This window comes from Penicillium chrysogenum (genome assembly GCF_028827035.1).
Source record: "Penicillium chrysogenum strain IBT 35668 chromosome Unknown utg000004l_segment0_segment0, whole genome shotgun sequence".
Lineage (NCBI taxonomy): Eukaryota > Fungi > Ascomycota > Eurotiomycetes > Eurotiales > Aspergillaceae > Penicillium > Penicillium chrysogenum.
The window spans coordinates 6,133,517-6,159,419 of NW_026622752.1; the positions used below are offsets into that span (position 1 = coordinate 6,133,517).

Genomic DNA, 25,903 nt, shown 5'->3' on the forward strand with positions numbered 1-25,903 from the left:
ATCAATCATATTTCCTATTCACTGAACTCTGCTAGCTAATAATATAGGCCAACCACAGTCCATTTCCCCCATGCAGTCCACTAGCTCATGATAACACCCGCCGTCCTCGTGGGACAATCCACGGAACGGAACGAGGTTGTTGTCGCACCCTCACGCATCGTGGTCGTCTCCCCTTCGGTAGGTTCATGTCTACCAATGAAATAGTTCATGGCAATAGGAGGGTCTAACCCCGCCGCCTGCACAAACTTCCTGATATCGAATCCAGCACGGGCGCTAACAGTCTCCGGGAACACATGTGAGAAGCATCCAGGGAATTGATAGGGTGGGGGCTGCGCAAAAAGGAGATACACGTAACGGTGATGGGTATTTGGTGGTGCACGATGAGCTATGTACGAGGCTATCGGGTCATGCTTGTCTCCGTTGTCCTTGCCAGGAACGAGTATGGATGGAGGGAATGGCTTTGTGCAATCTACCATGAGATTTGCTTGGTACCAGTGTAGAATGACTGATTGGATACGGGTTCCTGGTATGATGGCGTCGAGGTCGATGAAGAGGATAATGTATTTCTCGTTACACGCGAGGTTTATAGTACTGATCTCTGGAATCATAGTGGTCTCTGGGCTGATGTTAAAGTGTCTGATTTAATTCCTTCCTACTCACGTACCTCGAATATCCAATTCCATACCGGGATCGATCCATTGGCCTCCAGGATACCGTATTTGCAGTTGGTGGCTTGGGGTCCAGGGGAAGATCTGGATTATCTGTCAGAACGCTAAATAGGAGTGCGAGCACTGAAATCATATTGTCTTATCATGAACTCAGCCGAGAAGAACAGAATTCGACTACAGTATATCAAACCAACATTCGAATCAAAAGCAATGCCACTCGGCTTCGTGTTTCAATTTATACGCCCGCCTGCCTTACGTCGTACTATGGTCTCTCGTGTACAGTCCGCCGTTGTGAATCAGTCTCGGCTTGTTTCTTGCGCCATTCCCAGCCATGAGCATAAACCATACTGATAAGTGGCGTGACAAGAGCAATTGCGCCCGACACAGAACAATATGTCCATTGCACACCTATCTGCCGGATCAGAGGGTTGACCATGGCAGCAGCACCAGCGCCCAGAAAGCAGCGCACAAGGTTGTTAGCAGCCATCGCAGTGGCAGGTGTCTCGTAGTACAAGTCGACGATGAGAATGTTCATCACGTTATATGTCGCCGTGATACAAAAGCAAATTATAAACACCACCATAAGCGCAACCAAGAGTGGTGGCTTCAGGGGTATCAGCACGCCGTAGACAACTAGTGAGGCAGCTGCAAGTACCTAAAAGGGGAAATCAAAGTCAACTAATAGAAGGGGCAAGTAAAATGTCTCAGGGCAACGTACTGTCATTGGCAGACCAATCTGCAACCTCGCTTTCTCGATGGGAAATCCAATGATATCCTGCTTTTGGTTCTTGTGTACCGTCTGACCGGCGTTCCGTCGAGTTCGCCGGTAGTTCCAGTCAACTAATACTCCGTTGGCAGTTGCACTGAGCAATGACCCTAATCCTGCAGGAATGAAGCATAGCCCAATACCAAGGTCGTCTAGATCATAGATTCTTTGGAACAATGCGGGAATTCCAGCTGTGACGGCGTAGTAGCTGCTGAATACAACTCCATTTGCCAAAAGCACCAGTCCCACCGGTCGCTGGAAAAGCAGACGTAGAGTTGAACAGGGGTTAGGGACGTTCACGCGCCTCTTGGGCACACTTGGCCCAGGCGGGGTCACTGGGGTGGTCGTCTGTAAGTAACTCCAAATGGCTCGATTCCATCCAACCGCAGGAGTCGACCCATTCCCCACAATGCCGCGGCATGTCTCGGGAAAGAAGAGCAGCAGAGGCACGAAGAAAGTACCGGCTGCAATAGCAAGGAACCAAAATATCGCTTCCCAGCCCAGATACTTACTCAAAACACCTCCAACAATTGGCCCGATGGATGGAGCGAGTATGTTCCCCAAGGAGGTGAAGCCCATGTACATACCTCGCTCAGCAGATGTGATAATATCGGCTGCCACTGCGGATGCAAGGGCCACGGTTCCGCTACTGCCACAACTTTGAACGGCACGTAGAGCTAAGAGCGCTGGAAAACTGTGTTGTAGAGCGAGAGCAATGTTTCCGAATATATATATCGCGAAGCAGAGGATGTATGCGGGTCTACGACCAGCTTGGTCTGCCAATGATCCTGTTAACATTGGGGCGAGGCCCTGGCATATCTTTGAAGCCGGAGTTGTCAGTATATTCCACTAATATTTGTATACAAATGTTCTTCTTTAGAACATACCATGTATGTCGTGATCGTCAGATTAATTTGAGATGGACTGACTCGTAAGTCCTTTGCAATGGAATTCAATGCTGGGTAGTAGATATTGGCAGATAGAGGTGAAAAGCTCGAAGCCAGTGCTGCTGTCAAAATAATGAGGCGTTTCTGTGTTGGTGTGAACACGGAATATGACTCGGTGGTAGGGGTAGCATGCAGCAAAGGCGTTTCTTCGTTAACTTCCTCCTGCTGGGGCATATGTCGAGGGGGATCTTGATTGTTCATGTTGGTCCAAGATAGAGGGCTAAAGAGAACTTTCTGCATCCCTTGTGGGCTTGATGGAGAATAAATACCCGGGTCTTTTTGGGTCGTTAAATCAACCGTGATGTCAAAAGGCCAATTACTCTTCGAGTGGATAAATAGTCTACTGCACTTTTACAAAGCACACTTCGCGAGAAAGTTTCTTACTATAGGCATATTTCACTAGTTCTCACACGACCGGCTAACATCGTAGGAAGGATCGCTCCTTCTACACTCCTATATCTTAGGCCTGGGTCCTGGAGTAGGATCTACCTGGCCCGTATACAAATGAATAGGTCGGAACAGCTTGCCACGAGTGACTATAGTCCGTCAGCTAAGTCACTTGACCTCCAGTAACCATTCCTTACCCATGTACTCTCTCCAGTGCGCCATAATACCCATGATGCGATGAGCAAGCATCGCCGCGGGAATCATCTCTGGTTCGAACCCACTAAATCAATGTATTGGACCCTGCAGTCATAATAAATATGTCGCGACTGAACTTACATTCCGGTAAACACAAAGTTACCGTAGAAGTCCGCATTAGGATACAAGCCCCGTGTGCTAAAGTACTCGTCTTTCGCAGCGGCCTCCTCGATAGCCTCGGCGACTTTTAGTAGCGGTTGATGAACATTAGTCAAATCCTTCAGGATACTTTGGATCGGACGCACGCGTGGGTCCATTCCCTTGTACGTGCGATGACCATAGCCGAATAACTTTTGCTTTCCGGCTTTTATTTCTTCGATGAAGGCTGGGACATTGCTCGGTTCTCCAATGTTATGGAGAGCGCGTTGGGCGGATTCTGTTGCACCGAAGTGTAAGGGTCCGTGGGCGGCAGCCACGGCGGATATCAGACAGGATACCGGGTCAGTCAGGGATGAGGCGCTCACTAGGGTCGTGAAGACGCTTAGGGCCATTCCGTGCTCGGCGTTGAGGTTGCCAAAGCGGCGGAAGCAGGATATGCGTGTAGGATCTGGGCGGTTTGTCTCTGGGTCTACGAGACCGGCCATCGTGAATAGATTCTCGTAGTAGGTCTGGTGGAGAGACGGAGACCTCCAGGGAATGCCTAGTCGGTGGGATCGCACGGCTCCGAAGACAACAGCGTAGGCGGCAACGGTTTGCAGGATGACTTGGTCGGCTCGTTTGATGTCTGTTTGGTAGATTGTCGCATTTGCGGTAGCTGGGATCACATCGGATATACAGGCCAGGTAGGCTGAAAGGCCGGCTAGAATCAGCGGCAGTGGGCTGGTTTTCCTCCTGTGCATTCCCACGCCGGTTAAAAACACCACTTCAGAGGTCAACCAGAGGGATCATCATACGGGAGATTGAAGATAGTCTGGCGCACAATATCAGGCACCTCTTGCATATACTGTGCCAGCCGCTGGCGTAGCTCTTCGCATTGACTTACTATGGGGTATGTCCCCCGTAGCAGGAGATGGAACATTTCTTCGAACTCGCATCCCCAGAGTTGCTCTAGGGTGTACCCCCGATACAGAAGTAGACCGTGTTCATGATCACTAGACACCAATTAACCAAACATCATGAGCACCTGTGGGATCCTCACGAGAAACTAATAGTTGACTGTGTCACGGCCGTATTTTGCAAGCCGGGATCATATACACGCAATCCATGGGCGACTTGGTCTGCGCGATTGCTGTTGAGCGAAGACGCCCGGATACCCTGAAGATCGGTCGCCCGTACTGCGTTTCGGTTAATGGTGATCTCATAGTTCACGTTAGTACGCGAGTCACGGATGAACAGAGTCCCAGTCGACATTCTAAGCAGAATACTACAATAAATTGAATTTTGGCGTCAACGTCTCGTCCGGGAATTTCAGTGAAGTGTAAATGTTTGTCGCTGACAACTTACCGGCGTGAACATAATGTGCCCGATGGCACAAAGTAGGTTGTCTCACCTGAAACTTGCCGACAAAGACACATCGGGTACTATTAGCTTCCAACTTGGTATATATGATTGGCCTACGAGGAATTTGGTGTGGACATTTTGATTGGTGCAAGTCACATTAGACTATATCGTTGCATTCATCATTATCACTCATTATAAAGACTCATAAAAAGCTTTTCTTCACGAACTTCCCCCAAAAACAAGCGTTTACTCAGGCATGTGCTTAAAAGGGTGGGCAAGGGATTCCTGGCAGAAAGGAAGCTTGCTGACAGTCCAGATCTCGGTGTCCTACATAGAGCGAGGAGTCAGCCACACCCCAGTGAAGGTTAAATCAAGCCCTAATGTATCGCACTTACAGGCTTCAGGGTCTTCTTGATCTCAGTATCCAGAGTGCCGGCCTTGAGGGCAATGATCTCGGGAGCGGCATCAGGGTCATGAGCGATGGGAGAACCACACTCAGAGCAGAAGATACGGTGGACAGCATGGCCGGAAGAGCCCTTGCCAGTCCACCTCTTGACGGGGCCGGCAATATTCAGCTTTTCCTTGGGGACAACAGCGACGAGCGCTATGACAAAAGTCAATAATCGGGTATCTCCTGGAGATTTCAATGCAACTAACAGTAGGTCGAGCCACTCTGGCGTTGGCAGTCATCGCAGTGGTCATAGGCAGTGACCAGAGGGGCGTCAACGTCCACGGTATACGTGACGGCTTTGCAGAGGCAGTGTCCGGAGAGAGGCATTGTGTGGATTGATTCTTTCAAGGTACTTGGAATTGAGGACCTTTGGAGAGGGGACGGGCGGGTATTTAAGAGATTCTCGTCCCCAACGGTGGAAGGAAGGTTGAGCTGGTCATCTTCATTGATGTGTCAAGTCCTGAGTACTTGCTTTTTCTCTTCGCCAATGCTTGTGGAACGGGTACCTGGTACTTCCCAAGCTACGTCATAGCTACGGAGCTGAGTTTCCATTTGAGCCTTTCCCTCCCCAACTCCACCTCAATGCGACTATTTTCTCCAGTTCGGGCGATTCCAATTCCAAATAGAAGTTCCGTCAAAATTTCAAATCAGCTAGTGCTGATTATTGGTCCCTGTCAGCCCAAAAACTGCAAGGCAATGACAAATCATCGTGCCCCGCCATAGCTTCATGCAAGGCGTGGGGCCCCCATTTACCCCTCCAAAGGCTCGACAGCCAAGCGTGGCACTCATGCCGACTGTCAGTCGATAGTTTTGCGCAATGCTGATCGGACTCCGCAACTCAGCTTCCTTGCGGAGATGCGCCCACTGCGCCTTACCTGTTAGCGATGGCTCATTCTCCGATTCTCCGCCTGCTCTCCAATTGGAACACGCACTCCTTCCGGATGTGAGCATTCAAGCGGGGTATAAAATGGGTCTGAAGGCAATGAGGTGTGTTATCCAATGTCCCGAGACGGAAATTCCTCGATGGCCGCAATGTGATTGGTCAAATTGTCCTCACCGAACCTTTACGGACTCATCAGGCGATACGGAGTACGTTGGCTAGCGATTGGCACGGCTTAAGTGGGTCGTCTCAAATTTCAATTCAATCGTGGCTCCATCGCCGTGAGTTTTCGACGTCCTAGTGAGTGGGTTGAGCAGGGAGTACTGTGAGGCTCCGAAGTCTAGTCCGCGATCTGCGTTGTGATCAATCGCTTCCGACGCAGAGGTGCTGGATATCAGAAACAAGCATGGACCATGACCCGGTGACCTGGTACATATTTGTCAGTTATGCAGGCTGTCCAAGCTGAAATCCCGAGGATTCAAACAAAGTTCGTTGAATATCTTGACAGGCGTGTCCATTCGAGGGACAGCGGAATGGCGAGTCAGGGGCCTCCCAAACCCCCAAAATAGATGATAGCTTCAGGGATATTCATCGGCCATTTCAGATTTTGAGCTTGGAAACCTTCCAATAATATTTTTATATACGCATCCTATGGCATCAGTACAAAGATATGTTGACGGTGGCGATGCCAGCATATATACACTTTTGTTCGTACAATATATATCGCGGTATGTTCGGTGTGCCTGTTTTACAAAACAGATTGTTAATAGCTCCCATAACTACCTCGCCGGGCATTGTCGATTTTGTCCGCTGCACTCTGCACATGCGACTGTCAGCTATCATCACAACGAAGCTCAACATCCCCACTTGCCTGCATCTGAGCTGCCATTCCTCCCCGAGGATTCTGACCGCCATAAACACTGGCCTCGGCATGTTGTGCGTCACGGGCATCATCCTTGGTGATATATGCAGGCACATCAGCCACAGCTGTGAGTCCGAAAGCGTCGTTACTGTCAGCGATAGACCGAACACGAGCGGAGATGTAGCCGACTCCCGGCGGTTGGTTAAATGCACGTCCCTGTGGGGACCTCGCGTTAGTGATATCACTCTTGTCACCGATGAACTTTCACCAGGATTTCCTGACCTCTGTAGCTTGGATTTCCTCGGCGTCTTCTATTGAGATCGCGCTTGATGGTTTCCGCGATACCTCTGCGACCTTGTTTTCGAAATTCATTTGCCGCATAGAAAGGCTTTGGGCCGTCGCTATATTCGATCAGTCATGCGCCGCTTGCAGATAGAATATGGTTCCTACACACCAGCTGGTCCACCCCGAGAAGGTCCGCGTCCAGTCAGCGCACTCTCAGCCTGCGCGATGGCCGAAACATCATCCTGCGTGATGCGCTGCCCTCTCTCGGCAGCGAGCTGGATTTCGGCGACGGTAGGAATATCAAAGCTCATGACTGCGTGCAAGAAAATGACTTGTCTTGCTGCATTCTGCTTGATCTCATATCTTGTTGTTCTGCTATATACTTCGTCTTTAGATTCGGTGATGTCACGGTGAGGGCATTATCAACCGACCGAACTTTGCCTTCTCTCGTCAGTGGTGGGGGCGCGAGCGTATCCAGACTTGAATAGAATATTCGACTCTTCGATCAAACAGAAATTGCGGGGGATGCGCGATACCCAATTTGCCATGTCGCCTAGAGGCCTACCCCCCTACCACCTCATTCCAAATCATCATCACCCCGTGGAACGATGTCTGGAGTAAAGTTAACGGCCATCCACACTTCGTACAACGTAGTCGACATTATCCAGAGATCTGCAAGGCAGAACAGATTGCTCAAGTGTCGTTGACTGGTCATGTTTTGGTGGTTGGCTCATTCACAACGGGGTAGGGCAGCTTCTGAGTACCGTTCCATGGATGACCTGCTGCAGATTGCCCCTGTCGGTGCCACCGCAACCAAACCCAAAAAGGAAAGAAAAGGCGTCGAAGATTCCTCATGACAGGCCAGCTTCCATATCGCGTCGCCATCGACCGTTCCGGCCGGACGACGGCAACTGGATATCCAACCACGAGATCTTATGAGTCCCACGTTGCGTGACATGGCATGATAGCACATTAGACCCTTGTCATGAGTAGCACGCCTCCCTTGAATCTATAGAGTTTGATAACTTCAGTAGTATGAGACAAATGGCTACGAGTTCAGGTCACCGCGATGTACCTTGGGGAAGGTCCACGGATTTGTTCAGGGTCTCTTGGGTTTCTCCTTGCCAAAGACTATACGTAGGAACTTCCAAAGCACACCGTAGTCATAGTTACAAGACTACCTGTTATATGGCAGTGTATTGTCAATCCAAACGTCTTGTAATTACATAACTTCATTCAACAATATACCGGTTCTTTTGTTTCACTATAAGGGTCCTGTTTGATGAAAAGGCCCTGCGGAGTGTATACCACTCTATAACCTCGGGTGCGAAAAGGTTTCATAAGGAATACATATGTATCGTGACAAATTCTGTCGGTCTCATTTCTAGCCGTAATATCTCAAGGAACATAGGCGAGCTTGTCAATTGTCTATAAGTTTGGAGTTATATAATATTACATGAGATTAAACCCACTGGATCAGGGAGTTTAGCCCTTACGCTTGAACAAAGGAAAGAGGATATAAATGCTTCAGTGGAGGTTACGCTAAAGTACTTAGGCATAGTCCACGGCCCTCCTTACGCTCGATTGTCAGGCGATGAGAAGAGATAGCAAAGAGAACAAATCAAGGATGCCAACCGCTCTTCATTTCATTTCTTCTAGATACGATCTAGCATACCCGTACTACGAAATCTTCGACCTTCCATCAAGTAGATGTCTCACCATATACCCATGGACGTGGGGTGTAGCTAGCTTACGCGCTGTTGCTTGTGGCTCTACGCCGTGTTCGAGCGATATCGGGATGAGAAAAAGCAACGCATCGACAAAGTCATAGAAAACGGAAAAATCAATTATGGTATTGAGGATTTTAAGAAATATTACGTGGAAGGAAAATACGTCTCGATTTACCTCTCTAGTGATTGTAGAGCCTGTGGGGAGCGTACCAGAGTACTTGAACAACAGTGTTGTGCCCTAAACCATATAGTGGGTGCAGACGTATTTGTCGACTTTCAAGCTTACACCCATTCCGGATTTTCATCGAAGTCGCACCCCGCTGAGTCACAGATATACAATGGGATGAAGGCGTAAGGAACGAGAACGTCAGCCTTTATAATAGTAGATCCCTCACCGGGCATGGACTTCCAGTTGGCGACGATCTTACCTCCCGGCAACAGGTTGGTTTTGACCGTGCTTGTGTTGGAAAGAGGTTCCCATAACGCCACCTCCCACAGCAACCACGTGGAACGTATAGCCAGTTCCTGGGACACATTATATCCAAGGGCATTTACGGCCGGATGCCAGGACAATCGAGCAGAAATCTAGTCGAATCCCAGGTCGACAGTCCAGAGACAGCTCCTGCGGCCTTTCCAGATGCCCAGGATGATGGATCCGCATTCAACAGAGAACCACCTTCGACTTCGCTTACCATGCTCGACTTATAGGAACCGCTAGACAGATTGTCGTATGGATTAGGCATGATGCCATCTGTGACTTGAATGTATCCAGCTCCACACTCCTTAGCCAAGTTAGTGCGGAAGTAGTTGCAAACAGTCCGAGCAAACGTTTCGGAAAACACCAGATGAAAGGGGATATTTGGCTCGGGGGGCGGCTTAGCCCCGATTTCTGGGTTCTTACTGAGACCCTCAAATCTAGACCTCATAACCAAACATTTCGACAAACACCACAAACATAGAGAATTCTATAATGACATAAAATGTGCAAGTTCTGTTTGCACTCAAGTTATTGACGCCCAAGGCAGTAAATTCGAAAGCGGTGTGATTCTGTGGATGTCACATGACCCCTGTCTACCCTTCTCGTTCGACCAATCACAAACCCGCCTGCATCCCGTTACCGGGATTGAAGGCTACCCCTCGGCCTTTCCCCTGTTCTGTCATTAAAAAAACCAAGTGAAGACAATAAACAGGGAATCTGATCACAGTTTTCGTTTTATTTGCTACCCACGAACTCAACTATCAGGTTGTGTCCGCCCAAGGCTCAGAAATGGAGGTGTACGAGCATCTATTGGTCCCCGTTCAAGAAGTATGCTAAAGTAACTATACACAGACTACCCAAAAAAGGAAAGAAGGCATGTACTATGTGCCGCCAGCAAAAGGTACATATGTTTTGATCACTTTCCCTTTACAGAGACTGTACTGACTCTACTAGGCTAAATGCGATGTCTGGCGCGATGAGAGCGTACCGTGTTCCCGATGCCGCAAACGCAATCTCGAGTGCACCATAGATGACAGCTTTACAAGAGAGCACAAGCGTCGGTAAGAGCCTGACACCGAGTAAGCCGGAACGAATCCACTTCTTACATATATTTCTCCAAAGCCGATACATCGCATTAGAACACGAGAATGAGCGGTGGCGCCAACTACAAACCTCCCAGCAGTTGAACCCCGATTCCGTGCCGATTGCGTTATCCACCGCGGCAACGGAGCTAGGAGTACCGGCGGTGCTGAAGTCGGATGCTCAATTGGACGATTCGCAGGGTTTGTCGCTGGCATATCCCCAATATCATCTTGCACCAGCGGGCCCCACGCCGGCTCTGATGATGGGAGGGAATGATCCCACAAAGCCCCGTTCGCTGAAGAGCCTTACCATCACAGGAGGAGAGATTGACGACCTGTACCAATTGTAGATGTTCCCAACAGCTCTGGTCAGCTTGTTGCTAACATCCTACAGGTTCTTCCGTCACTATGCCTCGTTCCTCCCCATCCTCGATGCGCAGACCAAGCCGAATGCGTACTTCGCGCAGTCTCCATTCCTGTTTTGGGCCGTCATCGGCGTTGCGAGTCGGTCGTATTCCCGGAACCCGACTTTGCAGACTGCGCTGGCCCAAGAAGTCCCGGAAATGGCATTCCTGTCGGTGTTGTCGACGTGCGCGCCGTGGTATACCATACAGGGACTGTTGCTCCTGCTGACTTGGCCGTTCCCCAAGGAGAATCGCCCAGATGTGACATTCCCTCTGAGTGGGATGCTCTTGCATGTAGCGATGCAAAACGGTTTCCATATCCCCATGTCGAGCCATGAATTTTCCCGAGTGAAGATACCGGCGTCGTCAGACTTGGATATGGTCCGACGCTCCGAACTGTGGGCTCATTGTGTCCTTGTATACCAAAGGTGTGTACTCCTCATTCAAAGTATGGCCGAGCGAAATCACCGTGCTGATGCATCGTAGGTCTTGTGTGATTAAAGGGCAGTCTCCGCGAAATCTGGTCAGTTTGGCACAGGATACCATCCAACGCCAGGTGCTGTTTGATAAGATTGCTCCACACCTGGTTCAGAAACTCAGATGCCAAGAGGTCGTTGGGAAATGCAGCGGGGAAGTTCTGGAGAATGGAGTTCGTGCCATGTCTCTGGACCAGGAGCTGGCTTTGGACATTCTGTTGCGGAAGTATGAGGGGGAGGTAGATGATATTGCATTGCAGGCAGTAGTCGGTTTGTCTCTGATATGGATCCCCAGCAACAGTCTATCCACTAATGCTTGTCTCTTTCTTACAGATGACGAGAAGTATCACCTTCTCCTTTGCCGTATGGCTATCCAAAGCTTTCATTTCTACAAGAACCAGACACTCGTCTCCAGTGGTTGCCTTCCGCGTCTTATCGTCACCGCTTGCAACTTGATCGACTATATTCAAGGGTTGGCGGATCGTATGGGATCTCTCTTCATGGCACCTGTTCAAATAAGCTTCGGTCTACTCTTGGCTTCGATGTCACTGTTGCGGATTCTCAAAAGCGATTATGCCTCCAGCGGACTCGATACAAGCCGTGCGCAGGCCTCATTCTTCGCCACCATCAATTTGGCTAAGCAAATGTCCACCGACAGAAGCGATACGGCTGCTAAGATGATCACGGTTTTGAATCAATTATGGATTAGCAGCAAGGCATTCCGCAAACCCGATGGCTCGGAATATACCGCACTTCGAATCCGCAGTCGCTTGATCCTTAGTCAGATTTTGGATGCTGTCAGGTGGTGGCGCGATGAATATGATCCAAACGTCCGCGCTAAAATGCAAGGGACGGAGTCTGTTGACGGACCTTGCCGAATCAACATGCCTCCGGGCATTGAGGCAGGGCGTGCTATAATGGGAACAGATCCCACTCTAGACGCCAGGGGGATTCTTCCGAGCGCCGGTCCTCTGCAGGGAGAGTTCCAGATCAACGAGGATTACCTCACGAACTTTGAGTGGCTGAGTGATGAAATTTTCTCATTCCCTCCAGATGCGTCGTTGCCGAACAACCTACCGTGAGCGCAGTAGTTGACATTGGGACCCGTACTCAAGGATCGGGTTTCCGTTTGCATTTTCGCTCTCCGGTCGAACTGAAATGGCAGTTTAGAGGGGCTACCGGCCACGAAGGGCGTATACCGGTCATACGCCCTTCGTGATCCCAACTAGCTACATATGGAAGCTAACCTCCGGGCCCAGTGTGTACTCCAACCCCGGCATTGCCGGCCTCGGCGCATCGGCAAATTTACCTCTGTAGGTCCAAACGTCTTCAGCAACATTCGGACATGCCCATGAACCGCAGATCCTGGCTCGAGACGTCGAAATAAAGATCTCATCAGCAAGTCTAATCCACTAGGTCAAGCAACCATGACAGCAATGTCATGCAGATCGAGTTGAACGCGTGGCCTTACAGCCCGGGTTATGGATTCTCCAGGTGCCATGTTTAGCACTCCACTTGACTGATAAGGAAATCGATTGCATACGATCGGGCGAGGAAGCTAGTTCGGAGGATCTCCGGTGAATTAGATATGGAGTGCCACGAGGGAGTCCGGTATTCTTCCTCTGACAATGCACTATTATTAACTGACAAGCAACCTCGCGATACTCGGTAGATAACTATCTCAACGTGCCATAACATTGAAATTGCCCTGTTTATATTGGAGGCGGTCAACCCATCGTAAATCCCCGCTTTATCCTCGGCTCACCCCTGTCGCGTTCCTTCAGCTTTTGCTTCCTGTCTTTGACACAGCAATTATTTCCATTGGTCACGATGTTCTCGCAATTTACTCCAGGTCAAGGAGCTCACGTATCCATAGTTCGCAGAACTCTTAGCACGGACTACTCCGCACAACACTCGATAACATAATATTAAATGCAATTTCCCGACAGTTATTCTTCCCCCGTATCACAGGATACGCCTCTCATCACTTGACATATCCCCTTGGGTGTGAGCCAATGGGGAATCCCGATTATTTTGTCCATTTGAACACCCCTGCATGTCCGTGGGGCCTCCGGTTTGAGACATGCTACATTCGAACTAGCGCAGCACCGACCTTCTTTTCACTTTCGGCTGGTGTTATCCAGTCCATCAAGCAATAGAAGCCCGCTAGAAAAACTCTCCCCACATTTGAGCCATCGACGGGTGGCCCATTCCACAGTGCTTGTCTTGTCCTACGTGAGTCAGCTATTAACAATAAGGGGCTCCAGGTAACACCGAGAGCCTCAACTAGAAGATGAAGTTGGACAGTTGACAGGGACTCTATTATCCCGGGTATCACATAGATTTGACAGACACGCAGAGATAAGAGGCTACTCCCGGTTGTTTCCTCATTTGCAGGGATTAAATCCCCGTATCAGTTGGGAATATGCCTTTTGCCCCAAACTGTCTTTAACCCCGGTGATGGGCCGACAAGGCTTGAATCAGAGACATCGATTGGCTAACTACCAATTTTAGCTGCAAATTTAGTGGCAAAGCTAAGTCAATAACGGCAGGCTCACCCTTCTTCCTCCGTCCGGCTTATCACTAACAAGCTCTCCAGGGGATTTGCTTCTTTGTCTTGGAATCTCCGTACGGGCTACTATGTGGTACGGAGTAGACACTCTATGTCTCCAATTACTTTGAAGAAGATGTACAATATGCTTTACTCTGTAATAACTTCCTGGGTATGTGGCCTTAAATCCCCACATTCCTTCGTTTTGAACCCCATAGCACGAACTGCGCTGGATTGCATAGTCCGAGGTAGTCGAAGGTAACCCAAGAAACGCCACCAAATATCTAGATATTCAAGATACTCAAGATACGATGAATGTGCTCCGAAATAAGCAGTCAACTTAACCTTGGAAGAGGGTCTGTGAGTTATCTCGGATATTGTTTGCTTCTTTTTATATGCGCAACCACTTTCCTCCCCAAGTACCTGCAGCCACTCACCTCTTCTCGTCTGATCCCTCACTTCCTTGTCTCTCTTCCCCCACTTCTTACCTTCCAATCAATTCTCTACAACATACCAATTCTCTACCCCATTCGGTTTCATCTCGGGTTACATCCACAGGATAAACCTACGATATCCTGTTTGGGCGATAAGGCGGGCTTCCGACGGCCTCGTCTTCAACCAGCCTTATATCATCTTCCCCTCCCCCCTTGTTGCTCCTTTCTTTTTCTCATTTCACTCGTCTCCCTGTGAAATTGGCATTGCTCCATACCTTTCACCATGGAGAAGGACGAGTCTATCGCCGTCACCACCGGTGCGATGGTCGACGAGACTGCACCGGATGAGAAGCTCAAGCAGCTGCGTGACCTCAAGAGCCACCACCACTGGGATCCAAACATGCCCGAGGAGGTTGTTGAGGAACTCGATGAGGCTTTGCACACATCCGATAAGCGTACCCAGGAGGCCATCGCTCAGGAATTACTCGAAAACTCCCCATACCCCGAGGTTCGGTCCGCCGTCTCCAATGTCGATGAGGGTGGATCTGTGAACACTATTCGCGCCTGGGTGATTGGTCTTGTATTTGCGACCATCGGTTCTGCCCTCAACATGCTGTTCTCCATGCGCCAGCCCTACATTGTCATCCCCTCATACATTGCGCAGGTTGTTGCCTACCCAGTGGGAAAGGCATGGGAAGCGTGGATGCCCAATTACACCTTCCGTATCTTTGGATACGAAGCTGAACTCAACCCGGGTGTTTTCACCAAGAAAGAACATACAATCGTGGTTATCATGGCAAACGCCACATTCGGTGGTGGCGCCGCCTACGCGACGGATGTCCTCTTGGCTCAGCGTGCCTTTTATGGACAACACTTCGGCTGGGGTTTCGAGATCCTCATGTGTATCTCGACTCAGATGCTGGGCTTCGGCATGGCTGGCTTTTTCACCCGCTTCCTGGTGCAGCCCGCCGCCATGATCTGGCCCTCGACCCTGATCAATACCTCCCTCTTCACTGCACTGCATGATCGCAGCAAGCCGGATCCCCGCAAGGTCGCCGGCTGGAGGATCGGCAAATATCAGATGTTCCTATTTGCTATGATTGGCTCTTTCTGCTGGTACTGGTTCCCCGGCTACATTGCGCCGTTCCTGAGTATCTTTGCCTGGGTCACCTGGATCAAGCCCGAGAACGTGATAGTCAACCAGCTCTTTGGTGGATTCACTGGCCTCTCGCTTATCCCAATGACTTTTGACTGGACTCAGATCTCTGGATTCAACTTCAGTCCCCTGATTGCTCCGTGGTATGCTATCTCCAATACGATGATCGGCATGTTTCTCTGGTTCTGGATTGTCACTCCCGCCATTCACTACTCCAATCTCTTCTACTCGCAGTACCTACCAATGAGCGATTCCAACAGTTACGATAATACCGGTAATGTGTATAAAGTCTCCAAGATTTTGACTCCGGAGTTCACCTTTGACACCGAGAAATACTCGAACTACTCCCCTCTATTCCTGTCGACAACATTCATGCTGTCCTATGGGCTGTCGTTTGCCAGTATCATTGCCGTCCTCGTTCAGGCCGGTCTCTTCAACGGCCCGGACATTTGGGCTCGATTTCGTCGTGTCGGAAAGGAGGAAGAAGATGTCCACGGCCGTCTCATGACGCGCTACGCTACCGTTCCCATCTGGTGGTACTTGGGCGCGTTTGTGACCATGACCGCAATTGGCTTTGGTGTTGTACTGGGCTGGCCTACGCACATGAGCTGGTGGTCGTTCATCATTGCCTTGCTCATTTCCGCCGTTTGGTTCGTTCCCATTGGCATCGTCAAGGCTGCCACCAACATCGATATCGGCCTCAATGTCATTACTGAGTTCATCATCGGTTACATGCAGCCCGGTAAGCCTATGGCTATGATGCTGTTCAAGACCTACGGTTATATCAGCATGTACCAGGGAATGTACTTCACACAGGATCTGAAAATCGGTAAGTCCCGCCGTCTCCCTGGTGCCGATTTGCTATACTAACCTATTACACCAGGTCACTACATGAAAATCCCTCCCCGCCTGACTTTCACAGCCCAGATGGTCGCCTGTTTCTGGTCATCCCTGGTGCAGATCGCCACCATGAACTGGGCTTTGGGGGCAATCAAGGGCGTGTGCGACCAGTTCCAGCCTAACCACTTCACCTGTCCTAACGGTCGCGTGTTCTTCAACGCCTCCGTTATCTGGGGTGTCATCGGACCCGCTCGGATGTTCTCCATCGGCCAGCTGTACTCACCCCTGATGTTCTTCTTCCTCGCCGGCGGCCTCCTCCCTATCGCGATCTACATCGGCGCCCGTTTCTTCCCAAAGAGTCCGATCAAGTATCTCAGTGCCCCTATCATCTTCGGTGGTGCTGGTCTGATTCCCCCGCCACTCCTCTGAACTATCTCTCCTGGGGTATCGTCGGGTTCGTCTTCAATAAGTACATCCGTGACCGCTGGCGTGGATGGTGGATGCAGTACAACTACGTTCTGTCCGCTGGTCTGGATGTCGGTCTTGCTCTCTGCACCATTCTCATCTTCTTGACGCTCAATTTGACCGACACTAGCTTCCCTGAATGGTGGGGAACAAGGATCACGACTAACACCCTGGATGTCGAAGACAAAGCCATCCGGAACCCTATCCCTTCGGGTCAGACCTTTGGTCCTGCGAAGTGGTAGACTGTCGGACCTGTTATCTGTTACTTTGGTTCCTATTTCCTACTTGGGAGCAACCCGCGGTCGGGGCTTATTACAGTTCTTTCGGATATTATTCACGTCAGCCACGAATAGTCACGATATCATATCATAGTATTATTACACCATTGATTTTTATTTCTTGACCCTTTCCCAATTTAATATCCCGAGTTCATCCGTCTGAGCCTCGACGAGCACCTCATAATACAGCGAAGGACCTAAGTCGTGAACAATCTATATATTCTGGCTTCTTGTCGCCTTGACTCCTTTTCTTGGCTTTCATAGTACACCAGCAAGGGGGGGTTTTTTTTTTTTTTTGAAAATACCGAGATTCAATGCAAAAATATATAAAATGACATATGTACACGCCTATCAGATTCCCAATATTTGACAGACGCCCAAATCGAAATCGACAAGCCAAAAAAGGAAAGTCATCAGCGACTGCGTGGTAGAACACCTACCCCAAGGCAAGCGATGAACCGACTCAGCCATTCTCGTCGAATCATGACAAACAAATGGTAATCCAGACAAAAAAGTCAAGATCCCATTCCATTCCACCCTAGGTCCAAACTATTCCCATCCGTAGAAACACCCTCTTTACAAGGGTGTATGCTTTTTATATCCAAAAGTCGAAGACCCTCAAACCCGACGACGACGCATACCAACCTGCAAAGCAAGCGGCTTACGCAGGAATCCCTCACGCGTCTCCATAGGTCCATCCTGGTGCATCTCGAACTCGAATAGTCGGAACACAGTAGCGCAGATAACGAGCAGTTCCATCTCAGCGACGTTACGACCAACACAAGCGCGAGAACCGTAGCTGAATGGGATGAAGGCGGCCTTTTGACGAGCGCTGAGACGCTCGGGACTCCATCGCTCAGGCACGAATTGTTCCGCGTCGGCGCCCCAGATCTCCTTTGACCGGTGGATCGTGTAGCTAGGTACTGAGAGGACGTCGCCGGCTTTGAAGGTGTGGCCGCAGATCACGACGGGGCCGGAGCCGGCGGGAATCTCGCGGGGAAGACCCATTGATGATGTGCTGTGGATGCGCATGGTTTCCCAAATTACCCATTGGAGGCTAGGATTGGTTAGTTTGAGTACGCATTTTGTGGGATTGGTGGGTGCAGGCTTACTATGGGATTTCCTTGACCATGGCGTGCGAGGGAACTTCAATGTCCTTGGGGAGGGCTTCGTCCAGGGCCTTGCGCAGCTTGGGGAGAACATGCGGGGTGGTCATGCACCAGTAGAGGATGGCACAGGCGGTGTTGGAGGTGGTGTCGGAGCCGGCGATCAGTTGGGTGAGGGCCTCGGCCGTCAGTTCGGCGCGTTCAAGTCGATTACCGTTTCCATCCTTGCCTTCCATGAGGCGGGCGAGTAGATCCACACGAGTGTTGTTGGCCATAACCTCCGGCTTAAGACGTTCGCTGACACGGGCGATGGCGATACCCGCAAGATTCTCCACAGCTTCCAGGCCTTCGGAGAAGAAGCGGTCGGGGATGTACTTGGCGAAGGGGATGATAGACGGCATGCAGCCCAGGGTGGCGGAAACCTCTCCACGACGGTTCAGAACTTCGACGGCGGCGACATACTTCGGAGGGTCCTTGGGATCCAGACGCATCTCAGCAATATCTTGGCCCTTCTCGAGCATGCCGAAGGGAGCACCGAAAGCCAGGTCACCAATGATATCGAAGGCCAGGTAGTTGAACCAGTTGAGGGCATCGAGGCTGACATAGCCGGTCTTGGGATTACCCTGGAGATCGGACAGGCGGTTCCATTGCTTCACGAATTCCTCAATGTTGCCGTGGATGTACTGCTCGAATTGGCCAATGGACTTGGCACTGAAAGTGTGGGAAACGGTCTTGCGCTTGCGCGAGTGCTCGGCACGATCACGGGTGTTGAACAAGCCACGGCGAATAGATACAAAGGCATCGTAGAAGTCCCTGGGAGGTTGTCAGTTTCGGGGCAGGTTTTCGGGGGCTGCGGCATTGACGCACGCTTTCAAGAAACCATTGCCGTGTCCATAAACACCCTGGATAGCTTCATCGTCGGCAATAGAGACTTGGGTAGGTGAGATGCGGACAAGCTTTCCATGTTTCTTGTGGGCCTCGTCGATCGTCAGGTACTTTTGACCCCGGCGGGCTTGCAGCAGGAGCCAGACATTGGTGAACGCGGCGAATCCTGCAGAGGGGATGTCGCGCAGGTGCGACTTTTGCACGTACGGCACCAAATAATAGGCTACAAAGAGACCGACGAGAATAATCGGAACATTCTCGAGTGTCACAAGCATGGTGAAGTGTTGTATAGGAGCGTTGAACAAAACAACTCGGGGAAAAAAAAGGTACCAGACCAATGCAGAAAGGATAATACCAATCAATAAAATATAGAATGTATGTTCAAATAGAGAAATCAGCTCAGATCCATGACCAAATGCGCGAATTCAACTTATTTATGAAAAGAGGGATGAGTGGTCATCGAATCGTCCCCGAGGGTAATGCAAGGCAACGGGAAGCAATTTCGGTAGTGTGGAGTTTGGACACTGGCGGCGAAGATCCGTGGAGAGTGCCGTCTCAAGACTCCGAACACACCGACATCCACGGGTTCGGTTATTGGCTTGGGGAGTTTAGGCAAATCGGGCAAATCAACGGTCGCATATTGGCGATGAGTTGCCTCCATTTGCTGTTCCGCGTAAATCATTGGCGGTTGATTTGTTGGAAAAGAGTGCGGGGGGAAACCAGCACGAGGTGGTCTTGACGCCTGATTTATGAGGCCATTAATGATGTCATATGAAGCCTTGAAAGTCAGGCAGAATATTACATAATATCAAGCATAAATCATGAGGTCGGTGTATAACTTGCATAACTCGATGTGTTCTTATATGTACCCAGGGAGTACTCCGTATGTACATATCAATTGTCCAAAATATAGATGAATATATATGTACATGAATCATAATGAGGGCTCCCTATTTCCCCATCTTTCAATGATGATGACGGGCATGATCATGATGGTGACTCTTACCCAACAAGCCATGAGCCCCCAAGAAGTCATTAATCTGCTTATAAGCCCCGGTGGCATTATAGTGCAGATTAATAGCATGGCCGGTGTTGGGATGGACATAGGCAGAGAAAGCACTGGCCGAGGGGAAGACCACCTTCGCCGCAGCAGGAATAGAAGCCGATTTCCCACCCATGTGCAAACAGTCGCCTCCACAGAACGGCACATCATTCGCACCATCAATGACATAAACAGGTCCTGCGAAGTTGCTCTGCGCTGGGAGACCAGTGATGGTCAGGAGTTCACCGATAGTCATGGGTTTCTTGTTGTCTTCTGCATATTTCAGGAGACCGGTGTCGAAATGGGGCGGGTAAAGGAAGAGATATATATTGCTGCCCAGGTCCGCGCTGTTCAAGTAGCCGGCTCCGTAGTCGGAGTTCTTGCAGTTGAGGCGAGCTTGTTGGAAGTTGGCCCCGCTAAGGAACATGGGCATATAGTCGGCGCTTGTCGAGTACCCGGTGAGCACGAGCGCATCGGAAAGCTCTGGGTACATTGCCGACAGGGCGACAGTCTGAGCCGACCCAAATGAATGTCCGACATGAACGACCTTGGCGGGGGTCTTGATATTGGGCATCTTGCCGTTACGCACCATGCGGGTCAACTGGGCAAGGGCTTCGATCTCCAGGAATGACTGGATCTCGTTCTTTGCGTCGCCATGGGAAGACTTGCCGAGCCCCAGTCGGTCGTAAGAGAGTGTGTGATATCCCCGGGCCAAGGCGTAATCCACGTAGGAGTAGTTATAGTTGTTGTATGGCAGATCCCAATATCTATATTTCCATGTTAGACCACTATATACAGAGACCGACCAAGTCGCAAAACTCACGACTTGTCAAAGCCCATTCCGTGCGTGAGGATCTGAAGCGTGTAGGCTGAATCTCCAGCGTTGTTCGGCATACAGTATTGGGCCGAGATATTGTAGTGGCCCGACACAGTAGCATAGCCCGACAAGGCTGTTTCTGTTAAATTTCGACCCTGTCTGGTCGCAGAGAGGACGAAGGAAGTAGCGTCAAAGTTGGTCTGGGGCGTGTCGATGTTGTCGAACACGCCGTTGCGAGCCGTGACAGGGAGCTCGACTGTGAAATTGTAACAGGTCTTTGCGGCGGCGACACCAGCCGTCAAAGCCCACAGTCCAATTGTTGGAGTATGCATGGGTGAATGTTGGGTGTATTATCTCTGCACCGAGTTCGAACAAGCACAAAGGGGGCCTCCATTATATAGAATTTTTCGCCAAAAAGCTACACTTGCGACAAATACCGAAATACGGCAAGTCCAGTTCGAAAAATTCGGCCCCAAGTGATTTGTCAAAAAGGCATTGTAAAGTTGAAGTGGAACCCGACTAACGCAGAGATCGATAGTGCAAAAGCCCAGTAAAGGTTGTTGTCCCGTGCTAAGCCCTGGGCCTGAAAGCGCCTTGGACGTTGGGAGAGTCTTGTTTTTTGACGGACATAGTCCAGCCCTACAAGCACCAATCATCATTTAAATTTGATCTGATGCCTCCATCTGAAGGAGGATAAACGGGTAGAAGTTCGCAGTGCTCGCTGCATACTGTCGATCCGAATCTAAATAGGAACGAATTATCGCCCACGATCTCTCAACCATCTGATCCACTTGGCTCAAGCCCTAAAAATGAGAACACACTCAAAAACATTGATTCACGGATCGCTGCCGAGGTTGGATACCGCAGGTGCTTGGTTGTATGCATGGGTATTCTAGATAATATTAGATAGAAGTGCGAGACTGGACTGTAAATATATATTTCTTCAATGTTTCTAGATACAAGGTATACTGCAGTATTACACATTTAGTACCTCGAACACTAATCCCAACCTTTGAAGATGGGGGATTTGGAGGGGTTCTCTGAAACACACTCCCCTGACAAGTGCATTAGCGAGAATATCGATCCAACTGTTGGCGATGTATACCGAAAATCCAAGGCAACGATCTGCAGGCGTTCCCAACTTCAAGGACCTAGGCCTTCATTTAGTGGAGCAGTCGATAAGAGTCTGAAACCACTAAAGATGCAAGGAACAGGATTGGAACGAGAGCGAGAAGAACTGTAGCCGTAAAAAGCCGAAATCAAATACAAAATCATGTCGCCATGCAAAATTCCAATGCGATACATATATACATATACTTTATGCAATCATGTTATCCGTACATCGTATGTCCAAGTCGTAGATCACCATCGATCGCCAGTTACAGAAAACAGGCCATTCTTCTTCTTTTCGGCATCCCACCGCTCCATCCACACCTTCATCTGATCCCGGCTTTTCTGGCTGGCAACATTCACCGTTGGAATGATCCGCCCGATACGCAAGGCGCAGCAGAACATGGTCAACTCGCGGAACGAACTGTGTTCGCTATAGGGCACGCCAAAGCAGGCGCTCTCTCGCGTGCTGCCGCGCTGCGGGGTGAGGTCTTCGCTGGTGTATGGTGACTTCCAGTGTTGGCCGTGCAAAACAGTGGAGACTGGTGGATTTTGTATGAGCCGCCCGGCTGGTGGGCGATAGTTCCAGCCGGTCGGGCGGAAACCGACGACTCGGGAGAAGTGTGGTTTGAGGCCATCGAGGTACTCTGCCAGTGTGTCGGCCCGGATTTCGAAGAGGGTTTGCATATGCACTTGCGCTTCGTGTGGATTGCTGGTTAGCATCGCGGAGAGCTCGGGGTCTTCCAAGCAGGCGCAGATTCGTTGCTTCGGTGGGGTGGCGAAGATCTTGGATCCAAGTGCTTTGGCAATCCCCATACATATCCGTTCTTTGCCAATACTGTAAGTGCCAATCACTACCAGTAGTCGGCCACCGACATGCGAGCTTTTGTCTGGTGTTTTGTTGCTCCCCGTGGCGGCGGACAGGAATTTGCCCATCAAACCACTTGTACCATTCTTCCCCGTATCAGGTCCGACACCGGCTTCCTGATTCAGGCGCACACATAGATCTGCACACGCTGTGATGACATCCTCCTGAGCAGGAAAGCCATATTTCGGGCTTAGATACGTGGTGTCGAGGTAGCATTTGTCGATATGTTGCTGCCTCGGTTTCTCAGTGACCGGGTTTGTCACATTAGGACGTAGGAGCCGATGTTGGACATGAGCGGGAGATGCACGGAAGTCACCACAATGCAGCACCCGCTGGTTATAGGCATTGGGCCCAGCTCCGGAGCTTTTTTCGAAAAGAAAAAGTGAGCTACCGGGACAATGATTTGCGTGTAACATGGTGACCCGTACTCCTCCCGTCTCTGGTACTTCGGTGGTGGATTCAAAGTCGACGTCAATTATCCACTTGGGATCAACACGGAGCTGCTGACGGACAAGGTTGGCAGTAGGCCGGCTGCAGTAAATGGGCCCATGGCACCAGGACTTGTTGAGCCCGACATAGTGATCGCTGTGAAAGTGACTAAGAAAGTAAGCTTTACACCCTTCGACAGCCCCGTAGCGGAAAGCATCGACGCATATGGAAAACCCCGGAATAATTTTGTAAAAAGGGCAAGTCCGCTGGTAGGCTTGCTTGCCACGAGAAGATACCTCGTTTGCAGCTGCTGCAGCCCAAGCAGTATCTTCTGCGTTTCCAGCCATCATCTTTGAGAATGCAGAACCTCCAATGGGGTTTTGACGCGAGTAGGGGTCGCCTTGCGCAGGCCGAGCGATGGCAGCTCGCTCGGCGCGTGTCAGCCCTTTGTTGATGTCGGCTGGCTTGGGAGTTGGCTTCACCATGGGCCTAGAAGCAGGCGTGGCCGGAATAGGGTTCGTTTTACCATCGAGGCAGTCGTTGACATGTACTGCAATGTCCTATTCTGGAAATCAGCACTTCAATGGACCCAAATGGCAGTGGTGGGCACTTACCGTTTCATTAAGATCCTTCATCTTCATTTGGCAGATAGGGCACGTGCTCGCTTCTCCCTCAACATCTTCTACACCGGAACAGTCGTTCAAATACTTGTCAGGATCTACCTCAAGGTCGATTTCTTGCTCTTGTTCCTCGCCCTCCCAAGGCCGATTTCGAAACTCTTCCCCTATAAGCTCGTCTCCTTCTTCTATATCGTCAAAATTCGCGTATTCATCATTATCGGCATTATTCGTGGCGGTTCTTACCAGTGGCTGGGGTGTGGGTTCGGAAGTGTGTCGTGTAGCCACTATTGTATCCATTTGCGATGTCTCGTTCGTCACATCCCTGGTGGTACGTGTGCTTTCTTGAAGTTCCCGATATGCTTCCATGTCATCCTCGCTGTCTGATTCATCGATAAATGGTCCGCTTCGTTTCTGGACCTTTGCGGGTGCAGGTGTTGCCGCTGGTGCTTTTGTAGTCTTCGATTCGGCATCTGATTGTTGTGTCTCGCTGACCGGGCTGTCCGGTGAGTCAACCCTCCGACGCTTGACCGCAGTGTCGCTCTCATTATATCGCTTGTCATCCGCCTTCGAGAAGTCTTCATTGTCACCCCAAAAGTCAGGCGTGAGCGATCGCTCTCTTTCACTCGTCACCGCTGTCTGTTCAATCTTCGCCAGTCCCTTTTTATCCTCTAAAAAGAGCCCACCAGCAGCATCATTTCTTGAACTGTTCCCCCGTTGCAATGTCGGGGTCCCCCGGCCGCTGCTCGGTGACCGTGAGCTCGCTGTTGCAAATTGGGTGATCCGAGCCTGGCGAGAAGTGGCGCCCGGGGGCGTGTCGGTCTTCTGGAAGAAACTTAAGATGCTCGAATTGCGCTTTATCGAGGATTGTCTTGTTCCAGAAGAGCCTTTGGATGGCGTGGCCCCCTTCTTCGCGTAAGACCCGGCCATTGTGGCTCGGTCACGGAGGGGTAGGAGTCGGATGCACCGTGCAAGAATCGAGTCGTGGAGAGGGTATAAGAAAGTTTGCACCTGGTCAAAAGTAGTCTGACGTCAGATGAAACGCAAATATGTAGTATGTTAGATGTACAATCTATCCATATTATGTGCACGGTCGCCAGTGCAAATGTCAAGAGTAGTCGGGACGAGAGGCGCGAAGAAACTGGATCGCGACACGAAGTCACGTGGTCGTTATTACTCTCCAATCTGAAGGACTACATTCGATGCGAGTATGTTTGGAGCATTGCGATATACTCAAGTGGCCAAAAGAAAAGTTTCTGTTCATTATTGCAAAAAAAAAAGAGAAGAAGTCTAACGAGGTATCATGAACAACGCAGCCCAGGTGCCAGCATGAGCTACAGGCGGGTATTCTCCGACGAAATTGCTTTTGCGGCGTATCAGCAGGATTCAGGAGGGATCCAAGGTCCATTTGGTATCTTGGGCGCATTCGAGTAATATGGGAGTTTCGAATATCCTTCGTTGCATGAACCCGTCTGCACGGTCATCAATTGGGTCATCTCAATATTGGGGGCCACAAACCCCAGACTTTTGGCCATATAGTCATTTTCTTTGCTGGAGATCACCTAGTGGGAACAACGGTATTGGAGAGTGCGATGCGTGATTTGTCGTAAAATTGGGGCCATGATCGTTTACCGAGCTTTGCCAGCCTGGTTGGCAGCCTCTGTATGATGACTCTATCAGTATTGATCCGAATGGTAATCGTTGTCGCAACCGTCGTAGGTATTTCAAGGGAGACATGAACGTAGACTGATGATCTCAAGAACTAAGCTCGGGACGATGCGCAACTCACCTCGCCGTGTGGCATCCTCCAACAACCCAACGTCGACCTCCGACCGAGGCAACATCACGTACCGTACCACACTGCCTCGAATGAACATGTTCTTCACCGAAGACAGGTGAGGGTACTTGGCCAGGTCTAATACTTCGATGTCGTCGAGCTTGATGTTGAGGTATTGGTCGACCGATTTCAGGATTCCACGAATACGGATGTCATTCTTAAGCTCAATGGTGACCGTCTGGTTAGTCAGAGTCTTGAAGAAGCTGCAGTGCCGAATACGTTAGTTCAGTTCTGCGTAGAATGAGTTTGCGCTTCGCGCCATAGCATACCTGAAGAAAAGCATGGTTGCGGTGGGTAGGAAAGCTTGGAGGGGTGCTTGGATGACGAAAGGTGCAAAGGCGACTTGTGTTCTGCTGA

General features: G+C 50.3%; 10 protein-coding genes across 10 annotated transcripts; 3 read left to right on the forward strand and 7 right to left on the reverse strand.

Moving 5' to 3' along the window:
- Positions 1 to 80: 80 nt before the first annotated feature.
- On the reverse strand, positions 81 to 5,241 carry N7489_008285 (uncharacterized protein; the record flags this gene model as incomplete). The annotated part of the gene is made up of 13 exons (XM_056714035.1): positions 81 to 616; positions 665 to 752; positions 949 to 1,323; positions 1,387 to 2,253; positions 2,322 to 2,546; positions 2,871 to 2,917; positions 2,966 to 3,048; positions 3,105 to 3,854; positions 3,917 to 4,114; positions 4,162 to 4,386; positions 4,714 to 4,790; positions 4,859 to 5,067; positions 5,121 to 5,241. The coding sequence occupies 13 exons, from the start codon at positions 5,239 to 5,241 to the stop codon at positions 81 to 83; spliced, it is 3,801 nt and encodes a 1,266-aa protein (XP_056567750.1).
- A 1,385-nt stretch (positions 5,242 to 6,626) lies between these two features.
- Positions 6,627 to 7,252, reverse strand: N7489_008286 (uncharacterized protein; the record flags this gene model as incomplete). Its single annotated transcript, XM_056714036.1, has 3 exons — positions 6,627 to 6,872; positions 6,939 to 7,057; positions 7,111 to 7,252. 3 exons carry the CDS (start codon positions 7,250 to 7,252, stop codon positions 6,627 to 6,629), a joined length of 507 nt encoding a protein of 168 aa, XP_056567751.1.
- Positions 7,253 to 9,222: 1,970 nt separating this feature from the next.
- On the reverse strand, positions 9,223 to 9,414 carry N7489_008287 (Spherulation-specific family 4-domain-containing protein; the record flags this gene model as incomplete). The annotated part of the gene is made up of 1 exon (XM_056714037.1): positions 9,223 to 9,414. One exon carries the CDS (start codon positions 9,412 to 9,414, stop codon positions 9,223 to 9,225), a length of 192 nt encoding a protein of 63 aa, XP_056567752.1.
- A 618-nt stretch (positions 9,415 to 10,032) lies between these two features.
- Positions 10,033 to 12,193, forward strand: N7489_008288 (putative C6 transcription factor (Leu3); the record flags this gene model as incomplete). Its single annotated transcript, XM_056714038.1, has 6 exons — positions 10,033 to 10,050; positions 10,104 to 10,210; positions 10,272 to 10,577; positions 10,626 to 11,063; positions 11,122 to 11,381; positions 11,445 to 12,193. The coding sequence occupies 6 exons, from the start codon at positions 10,033 to 10,035 to the stop codon at positions 12,191 to 12,193; spliced, it is 1,878 nt and encodes a 625-aa protein (XP_056567753.1).
- A 2,186-nt stretch (positions 12,194 to 14,379) lies between these two features.
- Positions 14,380 to 16,799, forward strand: optB (small oligopeptide transporter, OPT family; the record flags this gene model as incomplete). Its single annotated transcript, XM_056714039.1, is given in 3 exon segments — positions 14,380 to 16,081; positions 16,136 to 16,435; positions 16,450 to 16,799. 3 exon segments carry the CDS (start codon positions 14,380 to 14,382, stop codon positions 16,797 to 16,799), a joined length of 2,352 nt encoding a protein of 783 aa, XP_056567754.1.
- A 654-nt stretch (positions 16,800 to 17,453) lies between these two features.
- Positions 17,454 to 19,101, reverse strand: N7489_008290 (cytochrome P450; the record flags this gene model as incomplete). The annotated part of the gene is made up of 3 exons (XM_056714040.1): positions 17,454 to 17,892; positions 17,948 to 18,754; positions 18,809 to 19,101. The coding sequence occupies 3 exons, from the start codon at positions 19,099 to 19,101 to the stop codon at positions 17,454 to 17,456; spliced, it is 1,539 nt and encodes a 512-aa protein (XP_056567755.1).
- Positions 19,102 to 19,791: 690 nt separating this feature from the next.
- Positions 19,792 to 21,017, reverse strand: N7489_008291 (alpha/beta fold hydrolase; the record flags this gene model as incomplete). The annotated part of the gene is made up of 2 exons (XM_056714041.1): positions 19,792 to 20,635; positions 20,692 to 21,017. 2 exons carry the CDS (start codon positions 21,015 to 21,017, stop codon positions 19,792 to 19,794), a joined length of 1,170 nt encoding a protein of 389 aa, XP_056567756.1.
- A 1,030-nt stretch (positions 21,018 to 22,047) lies between these two features.
- On the reverse strand, positions 22,048 to 24,639 carry N7489_008292 (DNA cross-link repair protein PSO2; the record flags this gene model as incomplete). Its single annotated transcript, XM_056714042.1, has 2 exons — positions 22,048 to 23,652; positions 23,707 to 24,639. 2 exons carry the CDS (start codon positions 24,637 to 24,639, stop codon positions 22,048 to 22,050), a joined length of 2,538 nt encoding a protein of 845 aa, XP_056567757.1.
- Positions 24,640 to 24,792: 153 nt separating this feature from the next.
- Positions 24,793 to 25,143, forward strand: N7489_008293 (uncharacterized protein; the record flags this gene model as incomplete). The annotated part of the gene is made up of 2 exons (XM_056714043.1): positions 24,793 to 24,917; positions 25,026 to 25,143. 2 exons carry the CDS (start codon positions 24,793 to 24,795, stop codon positions 25,141 to 25,143), a joined length of 243 nt encoding a protein of 80 aa, XP_056567758.1.
- A 131-nt stretch (positions 25,144 to 25,274) lies between these two features.
- N7489_008294 (Sm-like protein LSM2) lies at positions 25,275 to 25,829 on the reverse strand (the record flags this gene model as incomplete). The annotated part of the gene is made up of 3 exons (XM_056714044.1): positions 25,275 to 25,369; positions 25,499 to 25,749; positions 25,816 to 25,829. 3 exons carry the CDS (start codon positions 25,827 to 25,829, stop codon positions 25,338 to 25,340), a joined length of 297 nt encoding a protein of 98 aa, XP_056567759.1. The 3' UTR covers positions 25,275 to 25,337.
- Positions 25,830 to 25,903: the final 74 nt, after the last annotated feature.